Source organism: Gambusia affinis, linkage group LG04, assembly GCF_019740435.1.
Source record: "Gambusia affinis linkage group LG04, SWU_Gaff_1.0, whole genome shotgun sequence".
NCBI classification, from domain to species: Eukaryota; Metazoa; Chordata; class Actinopteri; order Cyprinodontiformes; family Poeciliidae; genus Gambusia; species Gambusia affinis.
In genome coordinates this window covers 30354369-30371543 of record NC_057871.1, presented here as the reverse complement: position 1 = coordinate 30371543, position 17175 = coordinate 30354369, and the positions used below count along the sequence as shown (strand labels likewise).

The 17175-nt window shown below is 40.1% G+C and overlaps 1 protein-coding gene across 1 annotated transcript in view; it reads right to left on the bottom strand.

The window, feature by feature from the left end:
- LOC122830069 (collagen alpha-1(XI) chain-like) overlaps window positions 1–17175 on the bottom strand; it is a 49887-nt gene that overhangs the window by 3355 nt on the left and 29357 nt on the right. Inside the window, exons 26-65 of the mRNA XM_044115115.1 lie at window positions 16779–16823; window positions 16635–16688; window positions 15822–15866; window positions 15508–15669; window positions 15365–15418; window positions 15232–15285; window positions 15108–15152; window positions 14650–14703; window positions 14496–14540; window positions 11608–11661; window positions 11461–11514; window positions 11219–11272; window positions 10623–10730; window positions 10448–10537; window positions 10300–10353; window positions 10052–10159; window positions 9751–9858; window positions 9078–9131; window positions 8946–8999; window positions 8624–8731; window positions 8485–8538; window positions 8319–8372; window positions 8183–8236; window positions 8045–8098; window positions 7815–7922; window positions 6269–6322; window positions 4319–4372; window positions 4166–4219; window positions 4008–4061; window positions 3819–3926; window positions 3667–3720; window positions 2988–3041; window positions 2794–2901; window positions 2260–2313; window positions 2095–2130; window positions 1935–1988; window positions 1512–1830; window positions 1279–1391; window positions 1118–1186; window positions 49–282 (exon numbers count right to left, since the gene is read on the bottom strand). Of these exons, the coding sequence (XP_043971050.1) occupies window positions 49–282; window positions 1118–1186; window positions 1279–1391; window positions 1512–1830; window positions 1935–1988; window positions 2095–2130; window positions 2260–2313; window positions 2794–2901; window positions 2988–3041; window positions 3667–3720; window positions 3819–3926; window positions 4008–4061; window positions 4166–4219; window positions 4319–4372; window positions 6269–6322; window positions 7815–7922; window positions 8045–8098; window positions 8183–8236; window positions 8319–8372; window positions 8485–8538; window positions 8624–8731; window positions 8946–8999; window positions 9078–9131; window positions 9751–9858; window positions 10052–10159; window positions 10300–10353; window positions 10448–10537; window positions 10623–10730; window positions 11219–11272; window positions 11461–11514; window positions 11608–11661; window positions 14496–14540; window positions 14650–14703; window positions 15108–15152; window positions 15232–15285; window positions 15365–15418; window positions 15508–15669; window positions 15822–15866; window positions 16635–16688; window positions 16779–16823 (3147 nt within the window). The remainder of the gene's footprint in view (window positions 1–48; window positions 283–1117; window positions 1187–1278; window positions 1392–1511; window positions 1831–1934; window positions 1989–2094; window positions 2131–2259; window positions 2314–2793; window positions 2902–2987; window positions 3042–3666; window positions 3721–3818; window positions 3927–4007; window positions 4062–4165; window positions 4220–4318; window positions 4373–6268; window positions 6323–7814; window positions 7923–8044; window positions 8099–8182; window positions 8237–8318; window positions 8373–8484; window positions 8539–8623; window positions 8732–8945; window positions 9000–9077; window positions 9132–9750; window positions 9859–10051; window positions 10160–10299; window positions 10354–10447; window positions 10538–10622; window positions 10731–11218; window positions 11273–11460; window positions 11515–11607; window positions 11662–14495; window positions 14541–14649; window positions 14704–15107; window positions 15153–15231; window positions 15286–15364; window positions 15419–15507; window positions 15670–15821; window positions 15867–16634; window positions 16689–16778; window positions 16824–17175) is intronic.

Sequence of the window (17175 nt, the reverse complement as noted above, 5' to 3'; positions counted from 1 at the left end):
GCACATGTCCACACGTTTGCTTTAATGTCACACGTCTGCAACACTTACTTGGCAGCCGTCGTATAGCGGACTGATGTAATGTGCGTTCTCGTGAGTCAGCTCCTCCCCGTTGCTGCCTCTGAAGCGTAGTGCATGTTCATGACTGTAGCTGGCCGCATGCAGCCAGGCGGCAGAGTTGAGGCAGTGATAGGTGAACGTCTGCTTGGCTGTGGCACTGAGAAGCTTCAGGAAGGTCAGCTGAACGATGTGTATCGAGACACCATCTGACCCTGTGTAGGAAAACTGGAAGAGAGCCACAAGATGACATGTTCAAGCTAAAAGAATCATTTCATGGTCAAATACAGTGAAGACACAATGGAAACAAAAGTCTGTGTGTGCGTCCGTGGGCGTGCGTGGGCATGTGTGGCCGTGCGTGCACGCGTGTGTGTGTTAATTTTGACAAATATAGAAGCACAAATTCCATCTTGTATTCAAACTTTCAGCAGAGCCAGGTTATTTTTCAGAGCTCTGGATGGAGGAACCTGACAGCAGCCTCATTTTGTCTCCAGGAACAAATCTCTGTCTTCAACCCTCAAACTTTCTGATTATACTGTTGCCTGTCAAAACGAAACTGATGGCCTGTGTTTTGTTTTCTTAGGTAAAATAATTGAAGCTGTTATTTTGGTCATTTGTGGCTCTAACTAAACCAACACATTCTTTAAAAGCATCCCCAGGCTTACAGAGAGCGTACCAATCAGTGCAGACTTCCTATCTATTCACTCAACCAATTTTCTCCATGGAAACAAACCAATCTGTGCGAACAACTTTTCTCTCTGTTGTGGAAAAGAGCGTCACCTCAGCTCCATTACCATCAATGGTGCTTTTGATCACTGAACATTTAAAAAGCCTGGAAAATGAACTTAAGGGGACAAAAACAGAAAGCTTCTAAGAACATGCTGCATGTAAACTCAGTGGAGAGACTCATTTGTTATGACATGGACAAACTTTTAGATGATTTTTTTAATGATCACCAGAAATGCATCTCTATTGCAAGAATCATAAAATTATCTTTGAAATCCCACATACCTTCCCATAAGATCAGAATGAAACTGATGCAGATTTAAGTATCACATTGTACCTGTTTTCCTTTCCTGAATTTACTGTACCAGGTGTTAGGTTTTTCCCCTTTCCATGCTGCTAATTTCACCTGATGGAAACAAAGAACATGAAGTTATCTTGTACTGCTGTCGAAACAAAAGAAGATTTAGTGATCTCTTACTGCAAGCTGTATAAACTAACCGACTGGAACTTTTTGTCTGGGTACAAACATGTTTCTCCCTGTGCAGTAAAGTTACAGAAAGCTTTGAAGGCGTCTCTGTGGCAGCCCTGGTTGGGGTCTATCCAGTACTCACCTGGAGAGGCAAAAAAACAAACAAACAGGCAAATTCACACAAGGACACGAAGGTTTTAGACATGTATACAGAAGAGGTCCAGTTGTTCCAATTCAAAAAGTTCATAAAGTGACAAAGTACCACTGGGCAGCTCTGGATGGAGGAGCCAGAGCTCCTTGCAGGTGCGTGCTGGGCTGTGGTAAGTCCCCATTGGGTTACGCAGACCCTCCACCTCAACTTTCATAGATGAAATTGAAGCAAACACTTCTTCCATGTCCTGCGCCTCATTTTCTTTCACCACACCATCCAGCGTGGCCTGGTCGCTTTGCACCCAACCGTCGTCCTCTCCTCCGTCTATGGTCTCCTCCTCGTCCTCAACTGCAGCACCATCCACCACAGCGTGAGTTCTTCTTCTTCTTCCTCGCTCTGGAAGAGGCGAAAAACCAACAGCGGCCTGTCCCTAGGGAGAGAAAACACACCAAAAGAACAACGAAGAAGTTAAGGCAGAGTCTTAGTGAATACAGAAACTTTGATGGCACAACGTTTCCTATGGGCAGAACTCACAGGTGGTCCTGGAGGCCCCACAGGGCCGGTGTCTCCTCTGGGACCTATCGGACCCTAAATAGTAATTAAGACAAAGTTCTTTAGGTTGTACTGTGGAGCTGCTAACAATGAGTGTAATATATGGGAATAGTTAAAACATAAAAATCAGTATCAACTGTACCTGGTTCCCTTTGGAGCCTTTTTGACCAATAGCACCCTATTAGAAAAGGTGAGGTGTTGAAAAGAGAGAACCATAAAACTAGGATTGGTAGTTTTCTAGAAAACTGGAAGGTTAACAATCGTTTAGCTTCTTTACAAGCTGTGTGACGGCCTATAGTTTACTCACAGACAGTCCTGTGGGACCAGGAGGTCCAGGTGGGCCTGGTGGGCCGACGGGACCCTAATTTTTATACAAGGAAACAAAACTATAAGTAAACAAGACAAGCTTCAACAGAAACAAGTCTAAGTTATGGTTGGTTTTTGAAGTTGCCACAAGACTCAACTCTTGAAACCCATTATTAGTATGCTGTGATTTTACCCACCCATAGTTACTGCGAGTATATCATTAAGCTAATTATTAAGAAATCACAATCTATTTTCATGTGGATGCTTTACAAAACTGTATTATAAGAAACAAATTTGGATTTACAGAGGAGTCTCAGTTTCTGTCACCCTGTAAAAAACAGCAGGGACTGTTCCATAGAGGGGCTGCCCTCTCAGATGTGGACGTGAAAAACATGTTTAAGAAATAATGTTATCAATGTAAATTTTCCTTATTTATATGTACCGATATGCAATCTGAATTATTTCACCAAGTGACCCTCAAGTATATAATTTCATTGTGTTTCTCAATACGTTCTGACTCTGGGTGTTTCAGTACCTCATCTCCTTTTGGACCTTGAAGGCCTTGGTTTCCTGGTAGTCCTCTGTCACCTTTCTCTCCGATGTCTCCTGGAGGTCCTATGAGTCCGATTAGTCCACCATGACCCTGTGTCCACATCATGAATGAGGTTACAAACACAAGAGTGAAAATATAAAAGAATGTAAAAGAATGGTTGCGTGTTTTTGATGAACCTTGTCTCCCTTCCTGCCAGGATCTCCCTTGAGTCCGGGTAAACCTGGTGGACCCTAAAGAGTTAAAGGATATATAGTTAAAATCATGTTTGTTTGTTTTTTGTTGTTGTTGGGTTTTTTTCATCAATCTGATCAGCTCAGTCATTAAACACTAGTATTCATGTAATTTTGTTGATACATTCTCTCTACTCAATGGAAGAAATGTAATTTATTTTTTAAAGCTAGAGATAATTATTATTAATGTTTGTAATTTTAGTTAAAGTTAATTAGCATTTTAACTAAATGCATACGTTCTCCCAAACAGAAAACTTCAGGTTAACGATTTAATGGCTCTCAACCTGAAGTCAAACAGGGTCGGTGTCCTTGAACCTTTAGATGTTTTTCTACATCAAATAACTAAACTTCTTCATCAGCATTCATTCATTAAGTGCTTAAACTGAGACACAGCTAGAAGCTGCACAACACTGGCAGTTGAGTACTGCAGTTTGAGACCCCCTGCTTTGAATGAATCCCACCCATCCAGCTGGCCTTGTGCCGGGCGCTTACTGAGGGAAACAAATGAAAGGTAACTGGACGCTCCAATTTGGTGGTAGTTGTTGTCTCGTGTCTAGAAACGATACATTTATTTGTAAAAGTGCATATTATTAATTAGCCTAAACGTTTAAATTTAAGATCTTACCATGGGACCTGGAGGTCCAGTTTGACCCGGTGGCCCATTTAAACCCTGCTCACCCTAAAAACACACACACACACACACACACACACAGAAAGTGAAACTTATTGAGAGTGGTCTTTAATCTGCTTCCTTTCTATTAGCACAAACAGACTCACTCCTGGCCCAGGGATTCCTCTCAGGCCCTGTGGACCATTTTTTCCTGGATGCCCTTGAGAACCTCTGGGTCCCGTCTTTCCAATGGGACCCTCCAGTCCAGGGGTCCCCTGGAATGACAGAAACATGGGACACCCTCAGAGACACAGTTCATTTCAATGTTTTTTTTAAAAGATGCTTCAAATGTTTACCTTGGTTCCTTTCAGGCCTTCTTTGCCTTCCTTCCCTGGTTTTCCCAAGTGTCCCTGGATGTTTACAGTTGAAAGTTAAAAGTTGAAGGATCAAATAATGAAACTTGATTCTGAGAGAATAATAATAATAATAAAAACATTCAATCACAGATACAAACCCTTCGTCCAGGAGGCCCCGGGGGTCCAGGCTCCCCTGTCGGCCCTGGGGGTCCCTAAGGAATTCAAAGAATGAGGTCCCCTTGCATGATAACATCATCTTAAATAATGACATTAAGGATTTCAAAGGTCACAGTTTACAAAGTGAGACTTACAGATTTACCAGGTTCTCCGGTGTCTCCTTTAGATCCGAGGAGGCCATCTACACCCTAATGAGGAAGGGAACAGAGTGGGCAGAGGAAAACTAAACTACAAAACATGCATAGCTGTATTAAAAAGTAGCATGGAAAAAATATTGTGAAAAACACAGCTGAGAATTTACAAAAACTTTGTGCAAAACATTAAGAAAACACCAAATATGCAATGTTAGTTTTATACACAAATAGCAGGTTTAAAACAAATGCTCACATTTTACTTCTGGAGTGCTGTAGTATTTATTTAGTTTTTTATTTACTTATTGATTTTTTAATTATTTTGTCTTTCTGGAACAGATTACTATCTTTCACTACAAACGTGCAATATTAATAAATAAAATATACATCATATCCATACATTAAAGAAATTTTATATTCATGTGTTCTTGTGGTTTCTGACAATGTTAATATAAAATATGCAATATTTAAACATCAATATAAATAAACAGCTGTGGTTAGCAGTTGCTTATTTCCCTTCTATATTTAATCTTTAAATGGAATATGTTGTTTAATCAAAGTTGAACTTTTTTACAAAATAAATGTTTAGCTTTTATGAAGTTATTTGCAAAAATATTCATAACCCTTGACCTTTTCCATATTTTGTCACTTTCCAACCAGAAGCATAAATGGATGTCATTGGATTTTATTGTTAAAGACCAACAAACACAAAGTGGCATACGACTGTGAAGTAAAAAGAAAATTATACTTACCTCAAAACATTTTTTAAAAACAAAAACTAAAAAGTGTGGTGTGCAAAAGTATTCAACTTCCCTGAGTTGATACTTTGTGAAAACACCTTGTTCTGTGATTCCAGCTGCTAGTCTTTAGGGTTTGTGTCGATCAGCTTTGATCATTTAGTGATTAAATTTTTTTGCCCTTTCTTTGCCAAACAGCTCCAGCCCAGTCAGATCAGATGGAGAGGGTTTGTGAACAGCATTTTGTTCACTTCAGTTTTGTTCTCGTCTGACCGAAGATCCTTCTGCCATGTGTCTGCTGTGTCCAACATGACTTCTGTCAAACTGTAAACAGGACTTCTTATGCTTCTCTAACAATGACTTTCTTCTTGCCACTCTTCCGGAAAGACATTTGTGCAGTGATGACTAATAGTTATCCTGCGCACAGATTTCCCCACCCGAGCTGTGGATCTCTGCATCTGGTCCAGAGTCATCATGTGCCTCTTGGCTGCATCTCTGATCAGAGCTCTGCTTGTTCGGCTGGACGTTTAGGTGGACGGCCTCGTCTTGTAGGTTTACAGTTGGACCAGACTGTTTCCATCTCCAGATGATGGATTCAACAGTGAGATGATCAAAGCGTGGGAAATCTTTTTACAGTCTAAGTCTGCTTTAAACTTCTCCACAGCTTCTCCCTGACCTGTCTGCTGTGTTCCTTGGACTTCATGATGCTGTTTGCTCTCCAATATTCTCTGAACCTTTGAGGCGTCACAGAGCAGCTGATTACACCCAGCTGGACTCTGTTTAATCACACAGAGCCATCAGTTAACTTCTGAAGGCAATTGGTAACACTCAAAGAACAGGGAGCTGAATACTTCTGCACACTGCACTTTTCAGTTTTTTATTTGTAAAATATGTTTTGTATAAATTATAAATCTTTCTACTTCACAATTGTATGCCACTTTGTGCTGGTATGTCAGATAAAATTCCAATGAAATATATTTATGTTTTTGGTTGTAATGTGTCCAAATATGGAAAGGTTCAAGAATAGTTTTCTTAGTATGCATGTATGTATGTTCTTAGCATGTGCATGCACATCAAACGTTCCCACATATACAACACAAGCTTCTGAGAAATGTGACATGTGTTGCTGACCTACAGCAGTGAAAAAGACTGATGAACAGTCAGCACTTTATGATTATTTAAAAGACAAAAAAGTGAATTTCAAGCAGGCACTCACATTGGGTCCTGCCTCTCCCTGCTGACCAAGGTCACCAGTCAGACCTATAGGTCCCTGTGGAAAGAATAAAATTCAAAAATACAACACATTAAGCCTTACAATCAAAGCACATATTTTGTTAATTTTTAAAAATGTGAATTTGCCATTGCTAAAAGGTTTCAAATGTTTGACTGAAGCTGAAGTGAGTCATTCGGCTAAAAAGTTTGTTTCCAATAGAGAATATGGCAGGCATCTCTTAAAACATGTGAGAAAATATTTTGAGAAAAAAAAACAATTATTGGTCAAACAGTATCTTAGAAACCAATAGAAAATTTTTTTTTTTTTTCATTGCAACAATCACACCCTTATATTCACTAACCAGCTTTTATCATGTTTGAAATTTTGATTTTAGGGATGTGATCCAAGTCTGTGATATTGGAAGACCTCAATCTTTAGCTGCAGCCACAGATTCAGTACCGGATTTATGGTCAGAACTCGTCACAACAGAATAAACACAAACTAAAATAAAGGGTCCGAAAGAAAAATGAACTAGAGTTCTTAATCAGTTCAGAAAGGCCACAGGAAGGTGGCCGGTTATGAAGGAGCCGAGAGTCTGGAGGCCATTGATGACAGAGAACTGCTGGAGGTCAGTGGCAATGGCAGACCCTGAAGTCATGAAGAGTCTCTGAAGGCTGGCCTTTCAGTCTGTAGCTAAAACTGAATGCAGTTACTCCCCTGAACTAAAGACACAAGCAATAAAAGCTTTTGTAGACTGAGGTATGGCAAGCCTTTCCGATGATTGGTCCTGGTTGTCCTGGGTTACTCCTCCTCACTCTTGAAATAATTTTGGTTTTCTGCTGCTTTAATCTGTTTGTGGATTCTGGCTTTCATTGAGGTTTCTTTAAGTCTCAGAGGCTGAGAAAAGACTCTGTAACCATTTGGATGTTACTGACTGTAGTTCTAGTCTGTCCTTGAATTTTTTCCCATCTGTACCTGATGCACTGATCTGAGTTCATTTTGCCAACTTCCTGTTCTCAGACTGGTTCTGTTTATGTAATTTCTTGATTCTACAGGTCAGGCAGGAATCAAGACTGGCTGTGGCAAGTAAGATGAAGCTCTTTTGTACCTAATTATAATTAATTCATGGTTTAATTGGAAGGGGCCAAACTTTCTTAACAAGAAGACTACAAGTTCCCACAGACATTTGATGGCTAATTGCTGCCCTTAGCAGGGCAATTACTTTATCACATAGCTTCTTTTTTCCTAATAAATGACATAATTATTTGAAAACTGCTTCTTGTTATACTCATGTTTATCTGTATGATATTAAAATTTGTTTAATTATCTGAAACATTTATATGTGCCAAACACTCTAAATGATAAATACTTAGCAGTATTTATGTTTTACTTTAAAACCACAAATTTATCTATTACCCTTTTATTTACTACATCTGTTCAATTCTTTAGGAATCGATTCTACATTTCTATTTACTACTAAAGTTGTTTGTGTATACTACAGTAATGTGTGTTATTACACATCATACAGTACAGTGTGAGTGGCCCTTACAGCATTGCCCTTTGCCCCATCCTCTCCTGGAATGCCCCTAGCCCCCGGGGGACCGGCGGCTCCTGAAGGGCCCGTGTCTCCCTTTTCACCTTGGTCTCCTTTGTCACCCTGTAAGCAACGAGAGAGGAGTGAGGGAATATAAAGTGTGGGAGACTCTTAACGCAATAAAATTAATTCTAAAATACATTTTTATTCCAAGGATTTTCTAGCTAAAAACCAAACAGACTCACTAGTCTTCCTGGAATCCCGACTAGTCCAGGGTCACCCGCTTCTCCATCCTCTCCCTAAGAGAAAAAATATTAAGTGCAAAGAAAATATGAGAAGTATTAGGATATTCAAGTGAAAACAGTGAAGGTTTTATTTTTTACCTTTTCCCCCACAACACCCGGCTGTCCAATCATCCCAGGTCTGCCGGTTTGTCCCTGTGCCACACAAATTATGTTTATTACCGCAGAATTTAGTTCTGAAAAGATTAAAAATTCAAAAACAAACGCCTGGCATTACCAGTCCTCCCATAGGTCCTTGAGCACCATTGGGGCCTTGCAGTCCAGGTGGACCCTACAACCAGGTAACCGGGATAAATAAACCTTTTTTTTTTTTTTTAAACATTTGTGACATTAGAAAAAAGGTGTGAAAGCAAACAAATAGAATAAAGAGAATATAAACTTACCATGAGACCAACATGTCCGCTCTCTCCCTTTTCTCCAGGTAAGCCAGGCATACCCTGGGAAAATATGTACAGATTTATTTAACTCAAGTTATTAACTAAATTAATATCCTTGAAGAATCCCCACATTCACAAACCTAACCTGTAATCCTCTCGGCCCTCTGGAGCCCTTGAAACCACGGGGCCCCTCGTCTCCTTTGGGACCATACATACCCTGCTGCCCTCGAGGGCCAGACAGCCCGTCTACACCCTGTTAGACAGGTGGAGTCTGGTGTGAACACATTTAGGATCAACAACATCTGGTGACATTAGTGACAACAGATTGATGACTGGGATCAATCCATTGTGATTGTGTATTTAGAACATAAATGTAATCATATTATGACATATTACATAAAAAAAATGTCACAACAGACATTCAACCATCAGTCCTAATGAGACAGAAAAGAAAAGAGAAGACTCACTGGAAGACCAGGCTGACCAACTGGCCCCTGGGTGCCAGTAGGACCCGAAGGGCCCTGTTGAGAAATCATCCAAGAATTATGTGAAATTACCATAACTGATGTTTCTGAAGCACAACCCAACCCCCCACTCACCGCTTCCCCCTTGTCTCCTTTGCTGCCTTTCTGTCCAGGTCCTCCCTGTTCCCCCTGTGGACACAAAACACAAAACATCTGGAAACTTTCCGCTTGACCAGCACTGAATGGTGAGAACTTAAAAATCCAACCTTTCTTTCCATTTGTGAACACACCATGCCAAGAGATAACATCTCAAGTTAACAACAACAGTTTTTGATATGGAAGTGGTTACTGAGGGAAGAACACTCAGATCTGAATACTTTCAGTATCATTGAGGTGATACAGAGCAGTTGTAGGGATCTATTTCAAATGAATCTGTCTTTTCTACATTTCCAAACAGGCTGAGAATCCAGCAGATAACATGAAGACTGAAGGAATTACAGAGAAGTGGCTTGATTTTGTTTTTTGTAGCTGTTTTGATGCTGGGTATGGAAATGTTGGCAGCGCAGAGATGAAGGTCAGACTGCTGCTTATACTAAATAATGTTAACCACAAAAAAAACACACTAGCCAAAAAATGGTTAGAGAAAATGCTTTTGGGATATTGTTAATTGGAGGTGTTACAGAGTAATCAGAATAAGCTACAATCTGTATAGGAACACAGATTTACTAAAAGGATAAATCAGATATTGGGCCCCAGATCCTGTATTGACGTAGTTCTCTTGTGCTGTAACACATCATGCATGCTATACCTTATCCCCATCATCCCCCGAAGGTCCTGCAGGTCCTGTTGCTCCGGGCATTCCTACAGGACCCTGATCTCCGTCCTTACCCGCAGGTCCAATAGGGCCCTTCTCTCCCTGAGGCAAATAAGGAGCTTATTTTAAAAAGTGCAATTACGGTACAAACAATGCAGAGAAAAATTGCAAGCAACAAGTCATTTATTGAAATTACATACATACAAGTATTTTTTTGTTTGTGTGTTTTCTAAAGCAGCCTCCTGTGTCAGCAGATGAAATGATTCAAAGAAACAAAAAGCATGCTGATAATTACAGGCTCCCCCTTCTCTCCCATTGGTCCCGGTCCTCCAACCGCTCCGGCACGACCAGGCTGTCCGATTGCCCCAGCAGGTCCCGGAGGGCCTCGTTCTCCTGATGGCCCCTACACACAATATATCAGCCCTTTAAATGTCTTCCAGTACCAAATTACTGCAGAAGATAATGTTACATATAGGGAAACACACCTGCAGAATGCCTGACAGGGGATTTCAGGTAAATCAGAACCGTTGTGCCATTACTCACCAGAGATCCGGGGGATCCGCCGGGGCCCGTTGCTCCTTTCAGACCAGGAGGTCCCTTTAAATGTCAATAAAGCATTTTGTAGCACTAAACTACTAAGAGATCTTCACAAAAACACAAACACAGATGTACAGTAATTCAGCAGTTATACCATAATCCCAGTAGCTCCTCTGCTCCCTCTGAACCCCTTCAGTCCAGTTGGACCGTTCTTCCCTGATGTCCCCGGTAAACCAGGATCCCCCTAAGACGAAAATGAAAAAGAACAGAAATATTACCTACAGAATAAGTGGAATGGTGAAAACAGAAATAATAAATCTGCATCTGACCTTTCCGCCCTCTTTCCCAGCAGCCCCAGGTAAACCGTGCTCTCCGGGTACACCTGGTGCTCCCGGGTGACCGCGGTCTCCTGTCGGTCCAGGTTCCCCTGATTTCCCCTGAAACAAACATCACACATCATTTCAGTGGGCTTCAATAATAGCAGGGTATTACAATCCAACCCAATGAGACAGCAGGGCTTTGAAAATGAAACTGAATGTAAGGAGAGGTTTCTTACTGAATCTTACTGAAATAATCCAAACTAAGTCAAAAGAAACTGATCTCAGATGGATAATGTCTTTAAATAAAATCCTTTAGAGTGTTAAAGGGCCTGATGTCATGCTTCTGTTTTAAGATGTATAAAAAAACTGAACTGAATTGAATTGAAATGCATCAAAGTAAACTGAAATTACTTGAAATATTTTGAATGTAATCAAAAATAATTCAGCTAAATTGGTTAAAATAAAAATAAACAGTAAGTTAGATCAAATTTTACCAAATTGAAATTTGTTCAACTGCAATTGAACTGAACTGAATATTATGTTTTATGTAATTACACTGGAAAATTCTTCCACTCAAAACGACAGGTTCAAGCAGAGGCGCCTACCTGAGGTCCGACCACACCTGAAGGCCCTGGGGGGCCCGTTTTTCCTTGAAAGCCCTGAAAAAAAGTTGGACATTAAATTCCAGCAGTGTCTCTTTTACACTATCATTGAGCAGAATTTAAATGTAATTAAAACCCAGGGCCGGGATTCAAACACACTGCGAGGTTCAATACAGGTTGAGCAAGGATTTCTGGGTAAATGTGTGGTTAAGACATCTCTTCAAATGAAGATTTTTGTCACTCACTGGTTCTCCTCTTTGACCCGGATGACCCGGAAGTCCATCCTTCCCAGCTGGACCCTGTAACAATTTTGCATATTTTGGGTTTTAGCAGATTTATATCAAAATTTGTTTAACTTTTCTAAAAAGAAATAGTGTTTTGTAATTGCTTACACTTGAGCCTTTAGGTCCTGGTTCTCCATTCCTTCCTTGTGGCCCTGAAGGTCCCTAGAAAACAAAAACAATGCAAAATGAATCAATAGATAAGGGATTAATATAGTGATGCTTTTATAAATAGCATTCAGTGCAACGTTTTGGTCATATTGAATCAGGTGTGTTAAAGCAGAAAAACATCTAAAGCCAGCAGGGCAGTTTGCTTTGATCTGAAATTCACTCTAACCTGTTATTGTTTGCAAAACAACTGAAGCTCAGTCAGACTTTGAATGACATTGATGCCGTGACTGGGCAGGTGACCGACTATATGAACGTCTGTGTGAACCATGCCCACCAAAACAGTGAGATGCTTCATCAAAAACAAACCCTGACTTACCAGTGACATGAAGACAAAAAGAACAATGAAGTTGGAGTCAGAAGCAAGTTAAAGTTAACATTAGAGACAGCATGGACGAGTATGGGAGGAAACGAAAGACTAAGCTCCAGGAGAATGACATCAGACGTATGGTGAAGGATGATGAAGATCACAGGCTAATTAAGTCATTGGACTCATGAGATCTGACACCTGCAGTAGCTTAGGAGTCAGTTCTCACAAGTGTTTGAATAATTGTGTATTATCATTCTTAGTTTTACTAGTTTGTTTTTCATTTAAAGGTTTAGTATTCACACTCCAGAGGGGAGGAATTGGTTCAACCGTGTGAAAGACAAAACTTGCTTTTTCCCTAAACCTTAAAGCTGCAGCTGCTTCTTATATTAGGAAACTCCTTAAACTGCTTGTGTATAGAATGTAGTTTCTGTTTCTTTCTTCCTTGTTTCATAATAATCCCCTTCCTTCTCCCCCTCATTTCACTCTCGACTCTCTTCATTTCTCCTGCTTAATAAAAAGACAGGCTCTTCTGCAGGGAGTCAGAATGCATGGTAAACACCTTAGAGAAGTGGTTTGCTGTGTCTTCTCCTTCTGCAGAAGCTTGATTGAAAACTCATAAACGTTGTCTGTGGTTCTCTTTTTATGTAAGTTTGAGAAATACCTATCAACAAGGTTAATGCCGACAGCGGGAATAAACCAAGTGTTGTGCCAAAACCCAATCACACTCAGCTCGAGAGTCTCGTTGAGTCATTTTGAGTGACTTTCTCTGTCATTTAGTTCTTTCATATAAATCATGTTCGAACATGATTTATATGTGTGAACACATATAAACACAGATGTAGTCGCATTCTCAAGGTTGCCACAAAAGTTTGTATCTTTCACCCTTTTCTCCCCCTATAATTTGGGATGTTCTCCCCTAGAGAGAGTCCATGTTTGGTCGTTTGTCATAATATCTGCCTACTTAAATTCCTAATCTGAACATAGCAGTAAAAGTGTACGCTACTTCTTATGGGTTATCTGCATTAAGCTTACTTAGATTTTGAACCACTGTGTGACCACTGCCCTGTGATGGATATGACTCAATAAATAATAATAAAAAAGATTTTTGATGTTTTTTTGTTGTTTTTTTTACCATGGGGTTCTTTTAATTTTGTTAAATTATTAATTTTAAAGCACAGGAAGTCTTATGCACTGTGTAGAAGAAGGCAAAGATACCAAAGTTGCCAAATATAGCTGTTTTTTTTTCTGCCAAAAACCGGTTAAGGCCAATATCCTGCACAGAGAAAAGCCAATTTCTACCTGAAATGACTGTTTCACTTAACGGGATTATGTCCTGGAGATATGGGTGATAGATATCTAAGATAAATGTGCTTCAATTCCCTCTTGTGTTTTAATTTAGGCTCTATTAAAGAAATTGCATAGGAATCAGCACAGCATTTCAATGTGAACAAAGATAGACCTATCAGATTGTGAGCACCTAGTTAGTATATATAACTATAATTCTATATATTTTGTAGAGTTGACAGACAGACAGACAGACAGACAGACAGACAGTTTGGGGCTGAAATGATCTGGGCCTCATGTATATCTTATATTGCTGTTCTCACACTAAAACTTAGAGTACGGACAAATTTAGAAAAGTCAGATGTATAAAGTCGTACGTAGTTGCACCGGTAACCAACGGCTCTTTCTGAAAGTTTTCCTCTGAGCTCCAGGATGATCAGTCTGGGTTAATCTAAACGCTAATAAATCATCATCAACATTCCCAGCAGATCAATATGACCTCTGAACACAGGCTCCCTCTGAATCTGTCCACTGCTGATGTTCCCCATCAGGGCCAAAGCGCTCCTCAATTACGCAGCTCACCTTTGCGCAGCAGCTTGTGATTATACACAACTTAATCACCATAAAAATAATCGAACCTGTTGGGAGTTAATCTGCTGATCTAACCCTGTTTTCTATTTTTAGTGAAAATGAAATTACTCCACAGATGCATTTCATGCGCTTCAGCACACAGAACAATTATATATTTATGAGGCAAAAACTGAGGAAATGTACTATTTGCATTCGGGTGAGGTTTTCACATCTTTTATTTTCTTTTCTTTATTTTGTGTGTGTGTTAGGTTATTGTCTGAGGAGAAATGTTCAGTTTCATAGTTTACGTTTAAACAATAAAATATTAAAATAATGAGAAATCATTGGGTTTGATGCTTCTTGGTCTAGATAACACTGAATGTTGTCAGATTTTAGTGTATTTAGGTGAGTTTTGTCACTTTGTAGTTTGTTATTGTCCACAGAAAAAGTCTGCGTGGCTGCCGCACATTTTCACGGCAGGTCAAAAGTTTGCGTTAATATACGTTAAATATGCGTTCGCACGCTTTATACATAAGGCCCCTGATCTTGGAGCAGTCCTTTACTTATTGCATTATCCTTGACATTATTCATTATTATTTAGGACATATTTAAATTATATTTGTTTGAAGACAACTATAAACCACACTTTTATATATATATATTTTACCCTCTCTCCGGGAGATCCTGGGGGCCCGTCATGTCCTGAGGCTCCCTGAGACGATACGAGAGGGAAGGAGAACACAGGAGCAGTGACAGAAGGCAGAGCAGGAACACGGGGAACAGAAACATGTTGCAGCGGGTTCAGGTGAGAGTCAACTAACCTTTTCTCCTGGCTTCCCTGTAGGACCTCTCACCCCCCTGCCTCCTCTGGCACCCTGCCAGAAACACAACATAAAAAACACTTTGAAATCAGTTGAAAGGTGAAAGCTTCTTAGAATATGCCCTGACATGAGAAGGAAGCTGTGGTTATAAAGCAGAAAGAAGCTCCACATTATCCAAGGTTGTGTAAAGTTTTTTTTTCACTGGGATACTCCATGGTTTTGTTTTTTTGTTTTGTTTTGTTTTCTCTGCAAAGGGAAACAGAAACCTTTAAATCCATCAAAACCTGCAGTCATCTGACTTGGACATAACAAAATGAGAACATTTGCAGCATTAGAAAAATGTGATTAAAAACAGTTACTGGCACAAAGAAAGTTACAAATCTCTGACAGGACAGTAATGACAGCAGAGGGATTTTCTTGCTTATTCTACAAGTGAACATCTTATGGTCAAGACTCACATTTGGACCTCTTTGGCCTGCACTTCCTGCTTGTCCTGCAGGACCCTTTTAAGTGAGACAAATGTCAGACATTTATGAAACACAGTAAGGATTTCACAGCATGTGTTCTGAGTGCTTCACTTACTTTCTTCCCTTTCTCTCCAGGAGCCCCCAGCGCACCAGGAAACCCATCAGAGCCCTGCAAAGGAAGAAAGGTCAACATAAACTTCATCTGCTGCTCTATCATTAACCAATTTTCCATTCTCTGTATATTTCACCTTGGGACCCTGTCGTCCTGGATACCCAGGCAAACCTGGAACCCCCAATTTCCCCTGAAACACAACACTAGTTGAGCAAATTTGCAGAAAATCATAGGTTAAGACTGTTTTGTTAATTATACATGGCCTTATACAACATGTACCTTTTCTCCAGAAATACCAGCCGGCCCGGCCTCTCCCTGAGGGCCCAACTGACCTTTGAGACCTTCAGGCCCATCTTCACCTCGAGACCCTGGAGGTCCATTATCTCCAACATCCCCCTTCGCTCCCATCTCCCCTTTTGCCCCGGGAAAACCATCTTCTCCCTGGAGAGAACAGCAGTGTGATAAAATAAAATACTGAAAATCATGTAGGAAAACAGGAGACACTTCAGTTCATCTATAGGTTTAAAATAGCAGCTCTAGACAGCTTGATTTTCTGAACGTATAAAGATGATATTAGTTTTGTTACGTTTTACCTTTTCCCCTTTGCTTCCCTTCAACCCTCTGATTCCATCTGCACCCTGTCAGAATACAACATACAAACATTAGACATCAGGAGATGATTCTCACTGTACCGTTTGGTAAGAGGGAATGTAAAACTCACGCATGCTGAAAGATATTACACTCTTAGTTTCATAACTCATTCAACATTTTTCCCTTTTTGTGAAATTGTAGCCACAACCTGTAATGTTTGTTAATGTGATTAACCAAGTAGCATAATTGTAAAGTGAAAGAAAAACTTGAACCTGTTTCTTTTGAAACCTTTATTGTTTTACTTTGTGTTTTGTCCATTTGAGATGAGATGAAAGAGGAACCATGTTCTCTGTAGAGTAAACTCCTTCACTGTCATGAGAACAGTTATGGACATGTAAACATTTTGGTGATGACAATTATTAAGCAAAAGTAAGTTATTTTTACCCTGTTTGTCTTCCTTAAAGGCTAGATTCATTGGCTGTCCTCTTGATAGATTCCTTCAGCTGAGCTGATGTGGGTTCATGAGTTGTTCTAAGATTGGGATATTGTTAGAAAACTAACCCTGTTTTAAGGTTCTCCACGCCATTCTCATTGACTTGTCCAGCAGTTCTCTAATCACTTCTGAGGCCTACATACAACAGACAGACTTAAACTAAGGCAGGCAGGCGGACTCTATTCATGCTGGATTTTATTTGCCATTATCAGAGGATGGGGAGATGAAAAAAGGAAATGCATTCCCATTTTTCAGAATCTCAGTTGAAAAAGTGAAAGGTGTTTCAGTACATTTGCAAGCACGGTGAATGTGCATTTCTTACCTTTACTCCCCGTTGTCCGGGGTATCCTACAGGTCCCTGCACACCGGAAGGACCCTAACAACAAACATATATACACATGTTGAAAAACTAAATCTGTATTGCAAATAGCATCAAAAGTACAAAAGAAAGTTTGCATATGCTTACTGGCAATCCCTTTTCACCTGGAGTCCCTTCTCTTCCAGGATGACCCTGTAGACAAGCAGACAAAGACTTAGTCATGTAACTGAGGTTATTATGGTGTGGAGACTCAGGAATCCAACAAGGATGTGAAATAGAGGGTTAGTCCCAGAGTATTGCAAGCCTGGCGGGCTGCTAGGCTTTACTTGCTTCCCACCAGGCTAAGCTTGGTTTGCTTATTCATTCTAAAAAATACCAGTAACAATGATAGCAATGCAGGTAAAAGAGAATCTTTGGCATAATGGTTAAAAGTGCAGTGGCAACATATTATGGTATCCATGCAAACACTAAGGAAGGGAGTTTGAGGTCAGACGTCTTTTATTAATAACTGGAGTTCCGTAACCGCTGCATTTTTCTACCGACC